Source organism: Bubalus bubalis, chromosome 10 (assembly GCF_019923935.1).
Source record: "Bubalus bubalis isolate 160015118507 breed Murrah chromosome 10, NDDB_SH_1, whole genome shotgun sequence".
In the NCBI taxonomy this organism is placed as follows: Eukaryota; Metazoa; Chordata; class Mammalia; order Artiodactyla; family Bovidae; genus Bubalus; species Bubalus bubalis.
This window is the reverse complement of record NC_059166.1, coordinates 36,295,786-36,319,542: the sequence shown is the minus strand read 5'-3', so window position 1 is coordinate 36,319,542 and position 23,757 is coordinate 36,295,786. Positions and strand designations below refer to the sequence as shown.

The 23,757-nt window shown below is 38.8% G+C and overlaps 1 protein-coding gene across 4 annotated transcripts in view; it reads right to left on the bottom strand.

Moving 5' to 3' along the window:
* Positions 1-23,757, bottom strand: part of ARHGAP18 (Rho GTPase activating protein 18) — a 206,798-nt gene that overhangs the window by 51,830 nt on the left and 131,211 nt on the right. For all 4 annotated transcript variants that reach the window (XM_025294562.3, XM_006069503.4, XM_044924245.2 and 1 more), the window contains exons 2-4: positions 13,118-13,314; positions 9,040-9,278; positions 4,795-4,858 (exon numbers count right to left, since the gene is read on the bottom strand). In XM_025294562.3, the coding sequence (XP_025150347.2) occupies positions 4,795-4,858; positions 9,040-9,278; positions 13,118-13,314 (500 nt within the window). The remainder of the gene's footprint in view (positions 1-4,794; positions 4,859-9,039; positions 9,279-13,117; positions 13,315-23,757) is intronic.

Sequence of the window (23,757 nt, the reverse complement as noted above, 5' to 3'; positions counted from 1 at the left end):
AGAAGGAGATGGCAACCCACTCCAGTATTCTTGCCTGGAGAATCCCATGGACAGAGGAGCCTGGCAGGGTAGAGTCCACAGGGTCACACAGAGTTGGAGATGACTGAACAAAGGTTTTTAAAACTATGATATACCATTTAATTTTCTCACAGTGGAACAGATTCCTGAATAAGATTTCTTTCATGCCCTTCATGTCCTTTCTGGAATGCTATCTACCAATCAAAGCAAAAATTCCAGCACCAAGAATGTTCACCGTGGGAGTCAGTTCTGGAGGTACCTGGTTCAGGAATCAGATTATTACAGGGATTATAACAGTTCTTACAACTATAAATCTAGTCAAATGAGTTCCAGGTATTTACATCAACAGTTTATAATAAATTTAACATTTTTTTCTTGCTTTATTTACTGTTAATTTAATCCTCTGGGGGAGGGGGGAATTAACATTTGAAAATTTCCTTGCTGAAAAACATCAGGTTTAAGCTTGGAAGAAAATACTTCTAAATTTGGCTATTTGATAAATTTTTGGTTTTAACACAACTCACACTAGAAAAACATCTGGCATCAATGACAGGATTATTGTCATTTTCTCACTGTGACCTTTAATTCATGGTGAGCGGCTCTAGATTACATCAGTAAGCTTATGCGCTACAATCAAATGCATATATACTAACACAACAAGGTGATGGAAGGTACGTTAATTTTTTAATTTAATAAATATGTTATATATACACATTTACTATTAAAAGTCTGATGCCTTCAGAAAACATATCTGTATTACCTTCTATATATTTTCTATATTTATAGTCATTTAAATAAAAAACAACCACAAAAATTATTTTACTCAAAAGAAAATAAGAATAAATCTAAATCTAGCCTTTTTCACTCCCACTCAATAAGCAGGGCGGGCTTCATGGGTGTAGGACTTTCGAAGTGCTTGGTATGGGCCCCACGCTGGGTTTAATGCTCTGCTGTTGCCTTCTTGAAATTTGAATGAGAAGCTCTACATTTTCAGTTTGCACTGAGCCTCGCAAATTATATAGCTGGCCCTGGTCACATCTCACAGTTAAGAAAGAAACAAAGAACTGACCTATGTCAAGTCTAAAAATAACAGTAAATTTGGAGCTCTGATTGTATTTATCTGTTCCTAACTATGCTACATTATGCTTTTTCAACAGCCTGTGACAATTTTGTTTAAAACTAAGGATAACTAGACCTCTGATTAATTTTTAAAGTATTAAATTAAATATCAAAGCACAATTTGAGTTTTATTTTCCCACTGGTTTACACTACTTTATGTTTTACTGTGAATATGTATGTTGGTTTCCTAGGAAACCATTCTGAGAGGAAAAAACTGATTAGCCATTTTCTTAAATTAGAAGCTACCTTTCCAAAACCTGAGTGTTTACCAACAAGCATTTTAAATGGACTCCCTGTTCTTAACAGCCCCACATCAGAGCTACAATAAACACAACCTCCCCCACCACACACAAATAAATGTTCTGTGCTGAACTCAAAACTGAGGAGAAAAATTATAATTAAGTTAGAATACATTTAAAACATATGAATTTCCTCCAAATATTAGCAAAAACAAAAAGCACAATATAGAGAAGGATTAAGGATTAAATGATAATTCCAGTTAAGGCAGATAGCAAGAAAAAGAGTTTCAGGATGATCTAAGAAATGGATGGTTAATTCGCTAATAAAAGTATTTATGAATTAATCATTTACTCTCCCTAGTGGCTCAGAGGGTAAAGCATCTGTCTGCAGTGTGGGAGACCTGGGTTTGATCCCTGGGTCGGGATGATCCCCTGGAGAAGGAAATGGCAACCCACTCCAGTATTCTTGCCTGGAGAATCCCATGGACGGAGGAGCGTGGTAGGCTACAGTCCATGGGGTTGCAAAGAGTCGGACACGACTGTGTGACTTCACTTTCACTTTCTCAACGAGAAACATTAATAGAGAATGCTGAGATAAACCTTTTGGCTCTTTAAGCCCTGAAGTGTAAATAATACAGTTTTAATCTATTTTCTCCTTTGGTTTTTAAAGTGGACAACAGCACCAAGTTACAAATATTTTCAAAAACTCTAAGTTTTTCAACTGTCCAAAATAATCCACGTCTTTATTCAAAAAAATAATTTCGCTTCCTCCATGGAACTCAAAAAAAGAAAATATATATTACATGAAAGTTTTAAAAATTATTTGGGCATTATTAACACTTCTAAATGTATGTATTGAACACTGGTCTTTCAAATACATACTGTACAATTTGGTGAGAAGATTGATATTAGCAGTAGATTAATGAATTTGAAATGCAACAACCCTGGCAACATTAAAATGTAATAATTTTCATTTAGAATAAGTAACTTTATAGAACATGCATAAAAGCCCAAGTGTAGAGAAAACATTTAAAATAGACTATGTAGCTCAGGCTTTCATATTTCAAGTGGAAAGAGCTCCACTTTTGAACTCCAGACAATATTTTCCGAGCATTTCATTCAGAACCTTTCAACGTTTGCATAACACTGGGGAATTCACTGGCTAGCAAAAGAGCACGGTATTGCCCAGAACAGGTGCAGTAGTAAATCCTCAGTGACTTGGATGGCGTCATACACATTATCTTATTATTCTCACTGGAGGCTCTCTGCCCACTTCATAGTATTCCAGCAAAAGCAGATGTAAATCAGGCAGCAAGCTTGTCACATTCCACTTGGCTGCCGCAAGCTAGGCTGGAAAAAGCTGCTACAATGAGCCTGCCTTCCAGAACTTCTGTTTATATAGGCTATATCACCATCTCCAGCAGAGGAGGAAAACACCAAGAAAGGACAATGTTTTCCTCAGTATTCATTTAGCAATTGCCAGTCGCTCTTCTCCAAAGCCCAAAACATATTGACACTGGCACAAAAGGTTCATCTGTCTCTCTTGACAACCCAGTTCTCTACCCAGCCAGCAAGGGCTATTCCAGCCTGCCTGCCATTCCAGTGTCAGCAGGCACACAGGCCTGGGGAAACACCCAATCATTTCAATCTGATATACTTATGTAACTGAAGAAATTTCCACAGAATAGTAAAAAGCAGGTGCTTTTATGAATACAAATATAAATATATAGACTCATGTGTCTATACACACACATGCACACACACATATACATATGAACATACATACACACACACACATATTATGTGTGTGTATCTATTTGAAGGCAGGGGTACAGGAGAGAAGTTCTGAGATAAAAGCATAGAAGGAAAGATAAAGATATTAGATGCTCCAAGATTCCAAAATGTCCCAAAGTGACAAATTTTCTTTTCTTGGCCTCCAAAGTCACTGCAAATGGTGACTTTGTAGCCATGAAATTAAAAGACACTTGCTCTTTGGAAGGAGAGCTATGACAAACCTAGACAGTGTATTAAAAAGCAGAGACATCACTTTGCCAACAAAGGTCCATCTAGTCAAAGCTATGGTTTTTCCGGTAGTCATGTGCACATGTGAGAGCTGGATCATAGAGAAGGCTGCGTGCCGAAGAATTGATGCTTTCGAACTATGGTGCTGGAGAAGACTCTTGAGAGTCCCTTGGACTGCAAGGAGATCCAACCAGTCCATCCTAAAGAAAATCAACCCTGAATATTCTTTGGAAGGGCTGATGCTGAAGCTCCAATACTCTGGCCACCTGATGTAAAGAGCCAACTTATGGGAAAAGACCCTGATGCTGGGAAAGATCGAAGGCAGGAGGAGAAGGAGGCAACAGAGGACAAGATGATTAGATAGCATCACTGACTCAATGGGTAAAAATTTGAGCTAACTCCGGGAGATAATGAAGGACAGAGGAGCCTGGGGTGCTGCAGTCCATGGGGCCACAAAGAGTTGGACATGACTTAGCAAATGAACAACAACAGTAATTTTGGACAAAACTCTGATTTTAATAGAAAGGTTGGGAACACTTCCCAGGCCTCCGCAGTCTACCTGACACTCTTCCTTCACTACTTCCAATCCAAACATGACACTAATAATGCCATGAACACCCCAGGTGCTGGGTATTAAGAACATAAACAAAAGCAAAGTCCCAGTTGGGACACAGGCAGCCACTGACCATCTTTGTTATATTATTTAAGTAGCAACACATTAAGGATTAACCTATGACCTTAATTTATAACATTTTTCCTTTTTGTAAATCCATGAAATAGCTTTAAATTCTTTCTTGGTAAGTACTAATAAATCCTTACTATTTGTTTTCATCCATGCTTTAAATTTCTAATCCATTTCTGAAATAATAGATACAGAAAAAGGAATGAAATGGAGAATTAGAATCAACTTCCACCCCCAACCCCAGATCTTAATTCAAAATGTCTTTTTAAGCTTTCTTAAAAGCAATCCATTTATGAGCTAAGAACTTAAGATTTGAAAACGAAGTTCCAAATTCACTGGCTCCCCTTACTAGCTGTATGGCCTTGGGGAAGTGATTTTATATCTCAAAACCTTGCTTCTCTCATCTGTCGAATGGGTTAAGAATAATATTTACTACAGAGCATTCATGAGTATATTAAATTAGGTAAATGTCTCTGCATAGCACCTGGCACATGGTAAGCATTCAAGAAAACTATGTATAGAGATGTTAGAATAGATATAGACAAGTATTTTTAAAAACTCAAAAGCCAACTATATGCTCAGACTTATGTAATTATCTACTTTGATATGAGAGTATTTTAATTGAATTTGCTTACTAGAATTGAAGATGAATGTTTTAAATTGTCTTATCTATTTGTTATACTAATAAAATACAAGAGAACGGGTCCAACTTACCATCTTTTCCTCGGTATTTGTTTTCATCTGTTCCGACTGATTGTGATTCTGTGCCATCTGGAGCCTAAAGATAGAAAATGGGCCATTTAGTCATTTCCCACTCACAACCAGAGAAATGGTATTGTAAATAACTATTACTAACCTGTAGAGCACAAGAAATGTATTCAGACTTATACCACGTCAATAAAAGGACTACAGTTATAATTAACAAGCAACCAGCCAACAAATACGTGATCACCCACAACATCCAAGACATACTACTAAGCTCTGTGTAAATACAGACAATATCAAGTGTCCCTACCATCAGGAACACCATTAAGATAACATCTCAAAAAGTTAATTTCTACTAACAAATGAGTAGATAAATAAAATGTGAGCCATCCACACAATGGAATGTTATTTGACAATGAAAAGAAACAAAAGTAAAGAAAGTACAGATACATGGGACAACATGGATGAACCTTGTAAACATGATATGAAGTGAAAGTCACAAGGACCACATACTGTGTGATTCCACGTCTATGAAATCTTCAGAACAGGCAAGTCACAGAGACAAAGATTAGTGGTTGCCTAGGGGTAAGGAGGGGAAAACAAGGAATGACTGCTCTGGGTATGGGGTTTCTTTTGGAGATGATGAAAGTGTGCTAAGATGACTGTGGAGATGGTTGCATATACATGACTACCTAAAAACCTCTGTATTTCAAACTTTAAATGGGTTAACTAGATGGTATGTGAATTCTCTCTCAATGACATGGTTATAAAATAAAATTACAAACTGACATATAGGTAGAAAATAGAATACTTCTTTTTTAAAAAGCTAGTAATAAATGTGAGAGACATTAAAACTAATTTGCCAAGCAGGTAATAAGAGCTTAGGTAGTCAAAGGAACTCCTCTTTCAAGGGGTTGGGACAGTGACACCCAAAGAAATGAAGCCCTCCAAGGGTTTATGGACACAGTAAAATGCAGTGGGCTCCTCTCACCAGTAAGTGTGTCTAGGCAGTACCCACTCCTTTCCAAGTAAGGCTCCAGGAGGAATCAGCAAGGGGAGCCTCGGTCAATCATACAGAAAGGTCTATCTGAATGAATTGTTTTTAAAATACTCATTCTAGTGGACTTTCATTTCAATACAAAAGAAGGGAGCCTCTGTCGTCCCCTCCCCACACTTCACAGCTCAAGTGTTAGCAGAGAAGGACTCCCGTCTCCACCTGCAATCTAAGAGGGGCGGGGAGAGCAGCAGGGCAGGCATGTGGAGGTGCTCTCCTTCGATTATGCAGGATAGCACACAGTGAGTACCAGTCACAAAGGGATACTAAGTCCCCCCCAGGCAGAGCAATACCACCTTCTTCCCTCCACCCCCAGCTGCAGAAGGCTGGGTCTCCATGGCACAGGGAACACAGTAACTCTAATCTTACATATGAACACATATTTTGGAGCATGTGGTTGAAATTGTTTTCCTAAGCAATTGAAGATGACAGTGCAGATGGTATTCATTTCTGTATTTTATTTCCTAGTGTCAGCAAGGGCTTCATGAGGAAGCATTTAACATGGAAGAGCTGAATATGGACAGTCATCGCTCAGTATCTGTGGAAGATTGGTTAAAGGACACCCCCACCCCATGAATACCAACACTGGAGATGCTCCGGTCCCTTATAAAGAATGGCAGAGCACAGTCAGCCCTCCCTATCCACAGGTGCAGAAGCCAGGGATATGGAGGGCATACTGCATTTATTAGAGAATAGAAGAAATGCAAGTAAAGATGGCTGGCCCCTGTTTACTTGAGGGTTGGAAGACATATTTCTAATGGGTGGTCATATTTCAATTAAAGGCAGAAAGCGTAAGTTAACACTATTTTAATTTACTTCTGCTGTTTCTCACTTATTGACTCCATCAGCCGATACAATCCACCAATTACCTTGAATTCAAAGCATGTGATTAAGACACTAGCAAGGATTCGCTGAAAAATGTTGCTTCTAGCACTGAGAAGCAACATCCTCTTCAAGACTGGCAGGAATCCCACAGAATATGGTTTGCTGAGGCTCAGTTCTCTGTCCCCTCCCGCTTTTGGCTTCCTCTTAACTCCCTCAGGGAGGGCTCTTTAATTGGGAAGGAAATGCCAATAATACTGGATTTCCTTATTATTCATTTTTTTACTGCTGTAAAAAAGCAGTCTAGTCCTTCCAAATAACGAATGGGTGGCACACAAGTGTGTAACTGCCTCACAGCAGCAACAGATCTGTCTGGAGCAATCCTGTGACCCCAAAACTCCCATAAAATGGACTAGATTTGATCTACAATTGACCATACAAACAGAGTAGCAATCTGCAACTATGCAGGATTTCTTAGAAGAATGAAATGTTTACAAAAAGCCAAAAAACCTCTATATGACAGAAAGATACCTTAAATATGTCTTCTTATTCCCAAATTTTTAAAAAAGATTTTTGTTACCCTTTATTATAGTGTAAATACAATCTCATGTATTTACTGGGATTACTTAACATCAGAATTATAGATGTAAAACCAAATGTAGTAGGATGTATAGTGGTTAAAAGCACATATTTAGAGTCTGACAAATTTGGGTTTACTATCTATGGGACCATTGAGCAAGTTACTTAAAGTCTATGAGCCTCGGCGGTAGAACAGAAATGATGAAACCTCACTCATAGGACAAGTTCTAAGGATGAAATGAAATAAGGCATGGAAAGTAGTCAGCACAGTACGTGTTCAGTGGTGGTGGCTAGTGCTATAATAATTGCTATTATCGTCATTACAATCCTCATTTAAGATCTCTTCTATTTGCTCTTACTTCATCCACCCAACTGGATCTTCTAGACCAGAGCTATGCTAACTGTCATCTGAGAACAGTTCAATGTGTCAACCAACTTTGACCCTAAGAACACCATTAAGTTCAGCTGACCTTTTTTTCTCTTGGTAGCATGACTGTTTCTTGCTGGGAGCAGATATTAATTTTCATTTTGGGCAAGCTCTTTAGGTCCTCATGGGCACTCCATAAACAACCTACCAAATGGCTATCCTGAGTAGCACTGTTCTAGGCCATTCAGGTCTCTGACTGGTACCATGCTATCTTAGATAGCCATCAGCCCCAGAGTCTCCACCAGACTCCAATAGCTTCCACTAATAAATTCATCATCGTGGCAAATATCTATTCCAATCCTCTACATGCTAGGCACTAGACACAGAGGGGAAGTTATTTTATGTTCAGGGTTCCTGTTTTATAATTCAGCTGCAATTAGGTTCCTTGCATTCCACTTCCATTCATCCCCACGTGAGTCTTAAAAAAAAAGCAAATTTTCCTACAAGAGTAAATGTGGAAAAAAGAACCTCCTGCCTCTGACTGCTAAGTAACAACTAGCAGTCACATTGTCCAGGAGGTTGGGGCACTCCCAAAGCTCCAAGGACACCGAGTGCAGGGACTGTCACAGAGAATTTTAACTTGTTTCATTTTCTGCCCCATCAGAAGGTAACTTCTAGAAGGACAGGGATCGAATCCCTCTTGATCTTGGCCAGCATGGAGCTTCAGTGCCTTACATATGAAAAGTGAAAGTCGCTCTGCTGCTGCTGCTAAGTCGCTTCAGTCGTGTCCGACTCTGTGCCACCCCACAGACGGCAGCCCACCAGGCTCCCCCGTCCCTGGGATTCTCCAGGCAAGAACACTGGAGTGGGTTGCCATTTCCTTCTCCAATGCATGAAAGAGAAAAGTGAAAGTGAAGTCGCTCAATCATCTCCGACCCTTAGCAACCCCATGGACTACAGCCCACCAGGCTCCTCCGTCCATGGGATTTTCCAGGCAAGAGTACTGGAGTGGGGTGTCATTGCCTTCTCCTCTCAGTCGTGTCCAACTCTGTGCGACCTCCACTGACTATATAGTTCATGGAATTCTCCGGGCCAGAATACTGGAGTGGGTAGCCTTTCCCTTCTCCAGGAGATCTTCCCAACCCAGGGATCAAACCCAGGTCTCCAGCATTGAAGGCAGATTCTTTACCAGCTGAGTCACCAGAGAAGCCCAAGAATACTGGAGTGGGTATCCTATCCTGTCTCCAGAGGATCTTCTCGACCCAGGAATTGAACTAGGGTCTCCTGCATTGAAGGAGGATTCTTTACCAAGTAAGCTATGGTGGCCTTACATATACATGCCCATTAAGTTTTTAATGATATGAATTTAACTGGACGAGTTCAACTGAGTCTAAGCCATTATTCCTCTATGTTACTGAAAAAGAAAACCTACCTCCTTTTCTTTTGACCCTGTCTGTTGAGCAAATATGTCTCTGACGTCAGGAACCTGGTACTGTTTGTTTTTTTTCCTCAAGGTCTGGGAGACAGTCTCTACTCGTTTCTGAACAGCTGCCGCCTGCGTCCGGGTCAGTGTTGATAAAAACACCATGCTCTCTTGGGGATCTCCAGCAGTCTCTCCAAAGAGATTAGACAAACCGGCCTCCTTAAGCCACTCTTCTTCCAATTCTCCTTCTGAGACAGTAGAGAAAAAATGGTATTTAAATCACAAAATATGAGAACTTCCACATTTTTAAAAACTGTTTTAAAAACTCTTACTAAAACTCTTGTACCATAACCCAACCACAGTGCTAAGAATCATTATCTGAAACTTGGAGCACTGCCATAAACTCCAGCCATAAAGATATCAAATTTTAGATCCATTTCATATATACTCAATTAAAATTTTTAAATGACTTCACATGTGATTAACCTCTATAACTTCCCTGCAGATTAACTAGGGGAAGATAATACTGTTCCCTTTCCAGAGATGAGCAAGCAATGAAAAGATAACTTACTTCCAGCAAGTTATAGAAGGAAGTCAATGCTGGAGATGGCCATTAAAGCCCTATTTCTTGGCTTACATTCAGCACTATCCCAGAGTCCGACCCTAATTGATGGAAAGGCTTATTTTCTCTGCTCTCTGTAGCTGACAGTGTGGCAAAGAAGTAAAAAGCATCTGGACATCAGGAACTAATCAATTTCAAATTAATTTTTTAACCCCCCAGTCAGCATACCAGAGTCCTGTTTTTCTTTCTTTACAATTTTTTTTTTAAAAAGCAAACTGCTTTCAGAAAAAAACCAAGTAGATTATAGGAAACTAATTAAACAACTGAATCAATTCAAAACACTGTAAGGGAGTAAATAGTAAAGCAAATATTGTGTAAGATCTGTTGACAATTCAAGACTTTCCCGATGGTCTACGCTCCTACTGCAGAGGGTGAGGGTTCAGTTCCTGGTCAGGGAACTAAGATCCCACTTGCTGTGAGGCATGGCCAAAAAAAATTTATTGATGATTGTAGAAAAACTGAATGACAACTAGAACAGATTTACTCCAAGCTCCACATTTATAGTGGACATCAGAAAACCAAGGACTTGGGACACAAAAGATCTGTCCATACTCCATTCCTGCACCTTGATGGCCATGTCACTTTGGTCAAGTCACTTAGCCTCAAGCTGACTCTGTTTTCTCATCTGTAAACTAAAGCACAGCTGCCCTGGTTGCCTCATAACCAAATGTGAGCATGTTGCATGCAAAGAACTTTGCAGAGCTCCATTATAGCCGGCAGCACAAGACGGGGCACTGACCACTGTGCTTGTCTATAGCTTCTCTACTATCTAGACTCCATGAGGGCAGAAATAAAGTATCAATAACCTTGACTTCAAGAAACATAAGGCATGGATTCATTTTGATATTTGGCAAAACTAATACAATTATGTAAAGTTTAAAAATAAAATAAAATTAAAAAAACAAACAAACAAAAAAAGAAACATAAGGCAGTGCAGGGCATTCTGCCTGCCAGGCAACAAAAACTGTTCACTGAAATAAAAACTCACCGTGATTATTAAAGATATTAAAGTAGAATTCAGTGTAAATGGTCAGAAAAAGCTGATACTGCCATAAGGGAAGTAAACAAGATTACAATATAGAGCAGCTTGTTCCAGTAAAAAGTAGAGGTAAAATTCAAACTATTTAAAGTCAAAGAAAAGGCATGGGTGTGTAGAAACACTCCCAATTCTTGATAATCACATCATGAGCAACATTTCATGAATCCACTTTAGCCTTGAAGAGTTATGACATAGCTGACACATGGCTATGTATCAGGCTTGAGTGCTTCTTTGCGCAGAATGCTTTCTCCTTACTCAGCAGGCCACCGGTATGCTGCTGCCATCTTGAAACATTGATCAGAAAGGTTGAAAGATACTATTATTCCAAATAAGCTCAACTGGATTGGTAAAGTGAGAAAGAATGAGAGTAAAATGAAAGAGAACCCAAATAAAAGGATGAGCTGGCTATCATTTTCTTTTACAAATCAATGTTAAATTAAGGAAAATCTCCAACTTTCCTCTTTCAAGTGTTCAGTTCAGATCAGCCGCTCAGTCGTGTCCGACTCTTTGTGACCCCATGAATCGCAGCACGCCAGGCCTCCCTGTCCATCACCAACTCCTGGAGTTCACTCAAACTAATGTCCATCAAGTCGGTGACGCCATCCAGTCATCTCAACCTCTGTCGCCCCCTTCTCCTCCTGCCCCCAATCCTTCCCAGATTCAGAGTCTTTTCCAATGAGTCAACTCTTCACATGAGGTGGCGAAGGTACTGGAGTTTCAGCTTTAGCATCATTCCTTCCAATGAACACCCAGGACTGATCTCCTTTAGAATGGACTGGTTGGATCTCCTTGCAGTCCAAGGGACTCTCAAGAGTCTTCTCCAATACCACAGTTCAAAAGCATCAATTCTTTGGCGCTCAGCTTTCTTCACAGTCCAACTCTCACATCCATACATGACTACTGGAAAAACCATAGCCTTGACTAGACAGACCTTTGTTGGCAAAGTAATGTCTCTGCTTTTGAATATGCTGTCTAGGTTGGTCATAACTTTCCTTCCAAGGAGTAAGCGTCTTTTAATTTCATGTCTGCAATCACCATCTGCAGTGATTTTGGAGCCCAGAAAAATAAAGTCTGACACTGTTTCCCCATCTATTTCCCATGAAGTGATGGGACCAGATGCCATGATCTTCGAATATTGAGCTTTAAGCCAACTTTTTCACTCTCCTCTTTCACTTTCATCAAGAGGTTCCTCTTCACTTTCTGCCATAAGGGTGGTGTCATCTGCATATCTGAAGTATTAATGGTTGCTTTTTTTCCCCAAGCAATGTTATAGCAAAGGAGAAAAACCTATGCAGATTTTAGTACTAAACAACTTGATGCTAAGTCATTTAGCATCATTAAGAAGTCTTCTGTTGAAAAACAGGTCACTGCTAGCTGTGGGTCCCAAGGTACTGACCGTGGCTCTTTTTTGGAATCGGTATCAGCCTGTACACCAAAGATATACTTACAAACTTATGGTCAGCACAAGGCATGGAAAGCAAGCTAATATAATAGATACCAGAGTTAGACATGAGAAACCTAGTGTCTACTTGAATTTAATGTTGATTTTTTTTTTAAAAAGCATGAAATTTAAGAGGAGGGAAAAAAGTAAAATTTTCCATGCTTCTTCCAGAATATCAAGTACAATAATGGGGACTGTGGGAAACGCAGATAGAGATGACAGCAATTATGAACCAAATATGAGAAGTAAATAGGGAGGCTAAAAATGCTAATACCGTCTTCCACTTTCACTGTCAAAACCTCCACCCTAAGCTCAGCTGGTACTGTTGCCAATCTAGAAGACAACAGTTTGAAAGATAAGATAACCAAGACTAGGATAGGTCTGCAATCCACCACCAAGGACTGATTTATGTGAATCTTTTTCCTTCTAGAAAAAAGTTATTTGTCTAGTAACAAGATAATTATCCTCAATCATTTGAAAAGCTGTCATGCAAACAACAGAGCAGATTTGTTCTGCTCTTCCAGAAAGTAGATTGACAATAAGTGAGTCAAAGGTAGTGTGGAACAGATTGTAAATCAATAAAATAAAGAACATCAAAACAGCTCAAGCTGAACAATGGAAAAACACCAACATCATCAGCATCTCTACTCACTTGAGGCCAAACAACCATGGGGCTAGGATACCACAGATGGAATTTAAAGAGAGGTTAGATGATTTCAAAGATCAAGTCCAGCCCTAAGAGTCTATGATACAGCTTAGCCAATAAGAGTCTAGCCATATCCAAAACTCAGTGACTTTACTTATATCATTTATATTTGGCGGCTGCATCTATAATCTGCCACAATTAAGTCATTTTTAAGTTGAAAGGCAACTACCATTTTTTTTTCTGGTTTTCCTCATTTTAATTTCTTTCTTCCTATGTATTCATTTCCCATCAATACATGCAAAATAAACTAAGAAAAAGTTTTATTAATTTCATCATTACCATCAGGCTCTTTGACAACCACCACCTCTTGATCATCTTGTCTGTTTTCATGAGATTTCTTGATATTTTCTAGTTCAGTCCAATAAGCTTCCATAGATAGTTCATCCAAAGAATCCTGGGAACCTGATCGATCAAATGGAGGTCTTTCTGTAACTTTGGTGACTTCCTGGTTCATAGTATACTGGCCATATCTTCTACTGTAAAGTCAAAAGAAAACATGGTTCATTTTAGTGTATAAGGAAGTAGTATTATTTCTACAATATCATAATACTAAGCTGGAGAACTTGGAAACTCAAGTTCTCCTTAACAAAACCAAAGAGATGTTTGCTTTGAAACTGTTTGCCTTGAGAGGCTACTGATTATAACATGTTTGTAAAATGAAAAGTTTTATCCTCTACAGAAAACTTTGGCAATGAACAAACAGCTATGTGATAAATATTTTTACATTTCCATTTCACTTAAATTATTTTAAAGCTCCTTTAAACCTGAAAATTTGTTCTTAGAAAGCAACTGATTAAAGGTTAATAAACTTGGGATTGAATTTTACACAGTATTTCATATTTATCATTGATAATTATAAATTAAACTCAGTCAACCCTTACACAGCAAATATCTGCAAACAATGAATGAGGTACCGCTTGAATTTTCCTTTTATTTTTTGGAACCAAAACATAAATAGAAGGATAATATATTAAGTTTACTGTTACACCTTATTTTAGAAAGCAACATTTAATCTTTACACTTATAAATGTACCTATTACTTACATATATTTTAAAAAATGGTAAAATGCATTTATTGGCAATTCTGAATAAGTTGAGAATTACCTCTTAAACCATTCAGCTTATAATTTATGATAAAAGGATACGTGAATAGGGTGGGTTTTTTAATAACTTCAACTATATTTTTTCTTTATAAATCATATCCTACCTACTACGAAAATTGAATTAAAAGGCCTAATAATAAAAACCCATATAGAAGAGAAATACTGAATTGTTTCATGATTGTTTATATTGAGATAGAAGAGGAAAAGCCTTATTACTTGAAGGAGGAAATTTTTCAGCTATGTTTTTCCCCTTTATATTCAATAATTTTTTAGAAATATAATTTGAGTAGAGATAATAATTGGTGAATGAGTATTTTGTTATTTTAATTTCAAATCGCTTTTTTAATCTCCCAAGAGGACATTAGGAAGTGATACACTCTTGCTAGACTGGTTTACTTACTGCACATAGAGAAAATAAAAAGAAATGCAATAAAACAAAATTCTTTAATTGTCTGTGAACATTTTCACATTGAAACTGGCCTCTCCCATAATTATTTAAAATAGTAGGATTTAATATGGCATAAGGAAGAAGGTCACTAAACTCTGGTGGAATCTACCCAGTAGTTTAATTCCAACTGACTTCTCAGAAAAAGTCAAAGAATTACCTATTGCTGCAAATAAATGCAATATAACTGACTTAACTGTAATATGCTAATTGGCCAGTTTTATCCCTGTAAAAACGGTTCTCTCTGTCTTGATTACACATTTTATTAATGCAACAATTCCTATCATCTCGCTCCAGTAGCAGTCCTGGGGTGGTGATGGGGGGGTCAGTGTTAGATGAGGGCCAACAGGAGGACGTCTAGACGTGTTTGTGTGAATCTCTTTCCTCTAGTCTTGGGCACTGTTTGCCTCCCCATCCCTTAATTCAGAGACAGTTTCTCCCTCCCTGCCCCGGCTCCTGTTTACATCCTTATATCCCACTCTGGTCCCTTCTCTCACCCAGTGGCCATGATACCATCGATGTCCTCCATTTAGGGTTTACATTCTGATTCTTAAATTAAAATGCAAATGAAAATGCTCTCTTTCTCTTAGAAATGAAAAGTAAACTATACTTTTTATTTCTGTGATCACCAGCTCAACTGATCTTTGGTTCATAATCCTTAATCCTGCTTTATCAGGACTAGCTCAAACTAATTTTATAGAGCATCTGCCAAATTCACTTTTGATTTCATGTCAGATATATGGATACCCTTCCTTGCTTTTGTTTTACCTCTCATTTTAAGATTGTCTACTATATTCCTATTTTCTATAACCTTAGCCCCACGATGAGAACTGCGGAATGTGTGAAGTATAATGACTAATGCCAAATAATGTGTTTTATCTGCTCACAGGAAAGAGGTGCCGTTGAACGAAAAGTACATTAAGCCTTTCGCTCCTGAAGGAATGTGTTTATTCTGGCAAGAATTTTCCAGTAAATTTCCATTAAGATAGCATGTGCAGAAAAATGCAAGGGCATTGAGCAATAGCACTGTTACGTAAATAAACCTTCTATATCAAGGCCTGCTTTCAAAACATGCATAAAGCAAAAATCTAATCATTTAGTGCTGATGAACCTACTCAATATTTTGACTCTATTAAGATTCAAAAGCTGAAAAGGTTTGTTATAATAACCTGAAGATACTGAGTCATGGAAAGGGAAGATTTTATTTTATTTTTTTTTGGATCACTGGCAAATTTTGCAAGAAAACAATTTCTTTTTTAAATATTAGGGGATGGAATATAGGAAGGAGGCAACCATCCAGTGAAAGTCCCCTTCTTAATTAGATGCTGAATATTTTACATTTTTTCTAAAAATGTGACTGAACATTCTTTATTTACAGTTTACATCAATAAACATGTCATGTCACTGGTTTTCTTCTTAGATTATTCTCACTTTTGTAGTTCAGACAGGCCACAGCTAAAAGCCTGTCCCTTCTTAAAACTGTCCTGGTAACAGGCCAGTTAACTGGTTTCCTCTCTTCTGTTTTTAGGAGTATGCTTTTATGACACCATGTTCATTCTGCAAATTGAACTCAAACACATAAAAGCAACATCTGCTAGACATAATGAAGTATGGAGCAGAGATATTCTGTATTTCCCAAAGATCCCAGCCAACACATGGTGCTCAAATCAGAGAAACACACAATTTGCCCCACCACAGGCAACTACCAATTACCTCCACCTGACTCACTGCCAATGCTAATTCTCTTTGCATTCTTCCTCACCCCCACCCAGAATCCCATATGCTAAATATCCCATGAACACTTTTCCCCAACTCCCCCACTTCTCACCTTTTTACAACTAGAACTACAGAACTAGACACTCCTCTAAAAGAAGCTGCTTCTTAGTCTGCTGGACAAGGCATTACATCACAGTATTATCACTTGGGCTCTTTTTCCCTGGGCACTAACATACCAGCAAATACTCAACTTTACAGGCCCCCTCTGTCCCCTGGGCCTTCATGGTGTGTTATCTTCTTGCAGCATGTCCTCATGCTGTGTTGATAAAAATTGGGGATCTGTTTCCTTGTATTTTCCCCAGGTGTATTTTCTCCCATTTTTCTGTAATTTCTTTTTTTTTTTCCTACTCGGTGAGTGAATTTCAAATATACTGACATCATTCAGGGTATTAGTGATACCTGTTATTTATTTTTTCGTAGAAATCTTAAACTGATCTGACAGAAGTTGTCCTCCAGAAGGAGGCAGACTCTACCACGCACTTCGCTGTGGTCCGCTAGAAGAACATGCATGATTCATCCTGGTACCACTGCAGTCAGTGAACTGACAGGGAAACATACAGGACTGGGAGTCCTAAGCACCAAATGATTCTAGCTTTACTTAACTTTCTTTCATGATCCCTGGAGGAAATCACTCCTCTGATTCTAACTTGCTGCTATCTATAAAATGGCAAGAATGCCAATAGCCTTGACGATTTTGTTGTAAGTCATCCAATAAGAGCTTCCCTGGTGGCTCAGCAGTAAAGAATCCGCCTGCCAATGCAGGCAATGTGGGTTCGCTTCCTGGATGGGAAAGATCCCCTGGAGAAGGAAATGGCAACCCACTCCAGCCTTCTTGCCTGGAAAATCCCATGGACAGAGGAGCCTGGCAGGCTACAGTCCACGGGGTCACAAATGCGTTGGATATGACCTAGCAACTAAACAAAACAACATCAAATAATTCCTACTGAGGAACGACCTTAGAGGTAACTAAGGAGAAGGCACTCAAGTTAGTATCATTGCTAACATTTGTGTAACTGCTAACTACAGATAACTGCTTCTCCCACAGTTTAATAAAGTCACCTTTGCCCTCTTCTAAGGTTCAGAGAAATTGCTTATCCTCTAAGGACGGTCATTCTTTAACCTCTGGTCTCAGGACTCTTTTACACACTTCCTAATTTTCAAGGGCTTCCAAAGAGTTTTTGAGATAGATTATATTCATTGATATGTACACTATTAGATCTTAAAACTTAAAAAAACTTTAAATATTAATTCATTTAATAAGAAATAATCTTATATTTAAGATGTTATTTAAGAAAACATCATAAATAACATTGGGGAGAGGTGGGGAAAAGCCCTATATTTTTTCTAAAAAAAATAGATAAGTAGCACTGTTTTACATTTTTGAAACTGTTTTAATGTTTCGTTTAATAGAAGACATATGGATTCTCCCATCTCCCTCTGCATCTACTCTTTTGCGATATTCTAAGTCATGTAGTTTCTGGGAAACACCACTGTATTCTCAGGAGAGCATCAGAATGAACAAGGCCAGTTAACAGCTTGGGTTATTATGAAAACAGTTCTGATCTCCTAGACCCTTTGAAGGGTCTCAAGAGCCTCGGGTTCCATGGCCACACTTTGAAAACCGCTGCTCCAGGATTTCTCAAAAACACCTAATGGATCTGAGAAAGCACTTTTCAATTCTGTGGGCAATGTTCCAGAAAGCCTTACTGAAAGAAATAGACATGCTTTCCTAGTGACTCCTGACCTACTTCTTTGTTTATTTTAGTTTAGTTTTACGGCCTTTCATCAAAACTGGGACTTACTCCAATGATATATCCATATTTAATTCATACTACAATGACAAAAAATACAAGCATATTTAAAAACCCCTGCCTCACCAATGTCTTCCATCATCCACTTTTATCCATCATGCACAATGGGTAGAAATTCTAAGCTTCCCCTTTTGGCCAGTGTATTTGAAATATGGGTATTTTCTTTAATGCTCCTTCGCCATCTGTACCTCTTCCTATAATCATCTCAAGGCATTTATTTAGAACTAGGACACTTCTTTGCACTCATATTTAACTACATGATCCAATCTCTACTTTGTGCACTCCACCCCATCAACAGTCATACTGCTAAACTTCACATCCAGTCTGTCTCTCAATCCTGCTCCTTCTAGAAGCATTTTTACGGCTCAAAGTCTGCTTTCTTGAAGTCCTTTGATGCTAGGATTTGGTTTTCTATTCTTACAAGATCCTTTCTAAAAGAAGTATACTCTCTTGCATGCTTCTTATTCTCCTTTCACTTCCAACACAGGAAAAGAAGGGACTGGGTTGAGAGATATGAGGATAAGGCTATTTTTGTTTTGTTTTTGTTCTGTTTTTAAGGTGCCAAAAAAAAAGTTCTTATTGAGATCACGACTTATCAACCATAATGACCAAGTATATTTTAGATAAAGCCATATTTATTGAAGTGTAAGCTTTAGAATGTTATTGGACCTTAGAGATTTAAACCTATCCCATGATTTTCTAGATGAGGAAATGAGTTGCCAGGGCTAAATCTTCTTCAAAATCTCAGCAAAGTGATGGTGGAACCAAAATTGGTGTCCTCATTTCTTCTGCAGTCATTATACCAAATAGACTGGAAAGGGTAGAATTTACTTTTTTTCACATCCAACGTTCCAGTCTTTGTGAGTTTTGCACATAGCAAAACCAAAAGTGATCTTGTTGACACAGCCTATAATTAATGTTTTTGAATGACCACTATACTTATCTAGAGAAAAATACATTTAACAATCAAATCATACCTCTTTAAAATGCATGAGAAACCTTTTCCAATGCATTTTCTAAAATGTGATTTATGCCATGCTAGGACACGACTTCAAATATATATATATATTTTTTAAAACTTTGTTTCAAAGATGTTTAAAATGTTTTAAACATTCACTCTGGATCTACATTACCTCTAGGCTGGGGGGGGGGGGGGGGGCGGGGAAAGTGCTTCTGATGTGTAGATTTTTCTCTTTCATTTTATCAGTGATTTTAAAGTAATCACTGCCATCTGAGATAGTAAAGCTATTAATACTCCATAATGGCCTTGTCCATCAGACTACATTGAATTTGAGTGACTAGGAAGAACTGCAGCCTATGAATGACCCATGTCATTTCTTTTTCCCTGTGAACTGAATGCCTACTATTGTTAGTTGAAAGCAGTAATTATTAGAAGTGGCTCTGACACCAGGAAGAAAGAACACTGACAATGCCTTAAGGCAGGAAGAAGTTGATTCGGAAGCAATCCCTCTCTGGCCTTTCTTTCCCTACTCCCAGGCAGCCTTCAGAGCGCAGCAGAAAAGTTCCTTACATCTTCTTCCCAACCCAACTGCTACAGTTTTAGAAACACACTAATTTTCACAATCCAAGTAAGCTTACTTGTATCCTTTGTACATTTTAACCCTTTCATTTGGGGGAGTGGGGGCGGGGGGAAGCAGTAGTAGTTGTGTTAATCCTAGTGTTAATCACTCAGTTGAGTCCAACTCTTTGCGACACCATGGACTGTAGGACCCACTCTGTCCATGGGGTTCTCCAGGCAAGAATACTGGAGTGGGTTGCCATTCCCTTCTCCAGGGGATCTTCCTGACCCAGGGATTGAATCCTGGTCTTTTGCATTGCAGGCAGATTTTTAACCATCAGGCAAGCCCATGGGGTGGAGGGGTGGAGATAAAATTTACTCATTATTTCTTTCAGCTTTTTCTTTAAAAATAAAAATCACTTAATATCTGCATAGCACACTGCTATAGTCATCACAGAGTGTCCACCCAACTTTGACACACAGCAAAACAATGAACAAATGAACTGATGACGCACCATTTACCCAACACTGCCCAAGTCAAGCTGGGAAGAGAAGCACATTAGTAAGGTTGCTGCGAGAAAGCTTTGAAAACTTGGCTTTATCACTTTTACAAAAACACTGTGGTAGAACCAACCCATATGTGAATATCACTAACAGAATAAAGGCTATAGGCGGCAGCCACAACCACCAGGTCTAGTAGAAAGGAAGGAGGAAAGGTACAACACAGAAAGGCATGTGGAAGCATCATGAGGCAACCAGAGTAAGCTGGAAAAACTCCCTTCCCTTTTAAGTAGAGGCACAGGTTATGTAAAAGGGAAATCATGGGATAACACCAACCACCAGGCAGAGGACTTTCCTATTTTTGAGGGCTTCTTCTCAGTAGATGTGAGATACTCTTTGTTCTGAGCTCCCCCAATCTCTCTCAAGAGGCAGTTTTTCCTTCCTCAACTGGAGACACGACTCAAAAAGTAGCCAAATGGGAGCCAAGGATCTTAAAATCAAAGTCATTTTCTAAGACGAGGCTAGAGAGATCTGAAGTGGGACTTTAACGTGAAATGTCAAGATCTTGGAAGACTGGTTCAAAGCACATGGAACTGAGTTTGCATATGCACTCCCCTCAATCTCAATTCTCCATCACCAGGATGTGTCTCTACCGGACACTGGGATGCACCTGACACAGCTCGAATCCAGAACTCTGGCCTTTCCTTGTTCTGGTTAGTTGTGAAACATCTGGAGGTGCAACACCAGCAGCCACTCAGCATTTGGTGGCCCTCCAGTTGGATCTGTTTTCCAGCTGTCATATCTTGGCACCTTTCTCCATGGGGGTTGGAATAAAGAAAGACATTTCCTTGCTCCTTCAGTCTCCCCCCATCCCTGACCACAACTCAGACTGTGTTACCCACACTTGTATTTCTACCACTACACTGTGTGTTCCTTGGGGCAAGTATCTACAAAGGTCTTTCTGGGTTGTTTTTTTTTTTTTTTTTTGCTGCTGTTGTTTTTTCATCTGGGTGTCCCTGGGTTTAGCCATCCACTTACCATAGCAGATGCTTGGGAATTGTTTGATTATTAATTACTGAATTATCGTTGTCTCTGAAACAACATCCTCCTTTTAATTTCTAAGGTGTTTCTTATTTAATTGCACAAAACCACAAAGGAATAAAACAGGTACATGAAAAGTAGACAATAAAAAATCTAGTCATCAGGAAACCCTAAAAGGTAATTAATAGGTGATTGTTCTATGCCTCTATAACTCTTAAGTGCTTAATTTGAAATTAGGCTTCTTTATATGAAACATATAAAACAAATATTTTCCTATCAGACTGTACCTAATATTAAGTCACAAACAAGCACTGGCATACTGTTTTTTAAGCACACATTCCCTGGTTCCATCCTGTCAACTTAATTGCTAAAACAAATAAAATATTTGTTGAATGCCTGCAGTGTTTTGGGCACCTTATCAGAGATGTCTGTTCAACCAGCCTACTCAAGTCTGAGTTGTCAGAGAGATTAGAAATGATACTGACGCTAGGCAAAGGTGGCGTTTTCCAGTTCCTCACTGAACCAGCAGCCCAGACAGCTCTCAGAAAGGGCCTCTGGTTCATGACCTCTGCTTCAGCATCGTCCCTAACACGCTCCAGGCGCTGCTGCGGTTCCCCTTTCCTGCCTCAGAATTTCACTTCCTCTCTAATTACCACTATGCGCTCACCTCCCCTTCAACCTCTGCCCAAATAACCATTTCTGCAAATTCAGATCAATAATTTAGGTTACCTCCACAGCCCATCCTGGGGATCCCCCCCCAGCACCGTTGGCCACAGTCCTCCTAGATTTGCCTGAAGCCCACTCACACAGGACCCTAGGCTCCATAGGCTACTCTTTCCTGAGCCGGAGTCTGGTTTTCTCACAACTGTCTAATGCCTGATTCTTTTCTCACAAAAGTTATGAGGCTTCAAAGGCGGCTATCGGCACCCAAAACTGTCATCAAGCGTATACCTATTTTTTATTGCTCTTGAAAAATCAAATTTTTGCCTTTTGGGTTTCAAAGCTGTGCTTATTTCTTTCTGAGGAGTCTATCAAGTTCTCAACATGTTTTCAGAGGTAAAAGATCAAAAGTCTTCCCATCTTCTCTAATATGCTTGAACTCCTCATTCAAAACTCCCCTATCACGCCCTCCATTACCTTAGAATCTCAACATTACAGTTAACCATATGCCTTAAAACTACATTAATGCAAATGGATAAGTTTTCACCAATGTGCAACTCTCTTACATACAAAACTTAATATACTTCAAGATCTAGGATACAGGATAGATGTTTAACTATTGGCCAGCACACTCATTCTGGGTATTGACTGACTACAGACTGATAAATTACAATTTTCTGATTTCTCTTTCCAATTCATAAAGTAAGCTGCCATTGATTCATAAAGCCTACCATCATAGGTTGTTGCTGTTTTACTCACCTAGTCATGTCTGACTTTTTTGTGACCCCATCGACTGTAACCCGCCAGGCTCTTCTGCCCATGGTATTTTCCAAGAATACTGGAGTGGGTTGCTATTTCCTTCTCCAGGGGGTCTTCCTGACCCTGGGATCAAACCTGCATCTCCTTCACTGGCAGGTGGATTCTTTACCATCAGCCACCTGGGAAGCCCGCACCATCACATAGGTACTAACAAAATATTTGCTGATGTAACACAAAACTATGAACACTAATATTTTAGAATACTGTTGGACGATGGTTTCACTTACTTCTATGGGCCACTCTCTTGCCTTTCTATAAGACTTTATATACGTATTAACATCAATTTTCCTATGCCAGTGGACATAAGGCAAGATTTGATTAAAAAAAAAAAAAAGACCCTTTTGATAATAATCGAAGCTAAATGCACAGGCATATACTGTGGAAAAGATGGGGGTACTATTATTAAACTCTTTTCAGTCCTTTGGGATTGTTTGTTACAATAAGGTTGGGAAATCATTTATCTCAGTGGGGTCACAGTGGCATAAAACCAAGCTTCCATCAGTCAGCATAAGGACTGCTATAGACAAACACTGAAAAAAATGTTCAAAGTGGAAGGATGTCTGTGTTTATGTTTCACAATAAAAAGGGAGAAGACACATATTTCTACATCATTTCAAAGTAATGCTGGTGAGTAGTAATAGCAGAACAATTTAAAACAGCATTAACTGTGTGGCAAATACCTGGGTAGGAAAAAGAAAGCTGCTTCACTTAGCCTGCAAAGTGTAATTTTATGGATAGCTCCAAATGACCTTCAAAGACTATAATGTTCCACCGGTAAGTTCTGAAGGCCAGGAAGTATTTTCATAAGCCAGGTACTAAAAGTCAGCTGTACCGAGGAGATGGAAGGGGGTGGTGAAGAAATAATTTCCAGCTCTTAAAATAATTTAGCCAAGCTTAGAAATAATTCATCTGTAACATTTTCCACTATATGTTTTCAGAAGTCAGTTACAGAGTAGACTATTTGAATATTACAGAATACTTTTTTTTCCTTTTTCAATGAGATTATCTGAGACCACTTTTTTCTTAGTATGCTTCAGAATCTGAGCTGATTCGACATAAGACAGATATGAACACAAGTAGCCTCAAAAAGACATGAAATATAAAATAAAACATGGAAACTAAAGGCAATTTCTAATAGTAAAATGCTGCCTGGGGGTGGGGGCTTGAAACCTAATTTTTGAAGGAAAAAACAGAACAAACCAAAAATCTCACAAAAACAAATCTTTTTAGTCAACGTCGCTGAG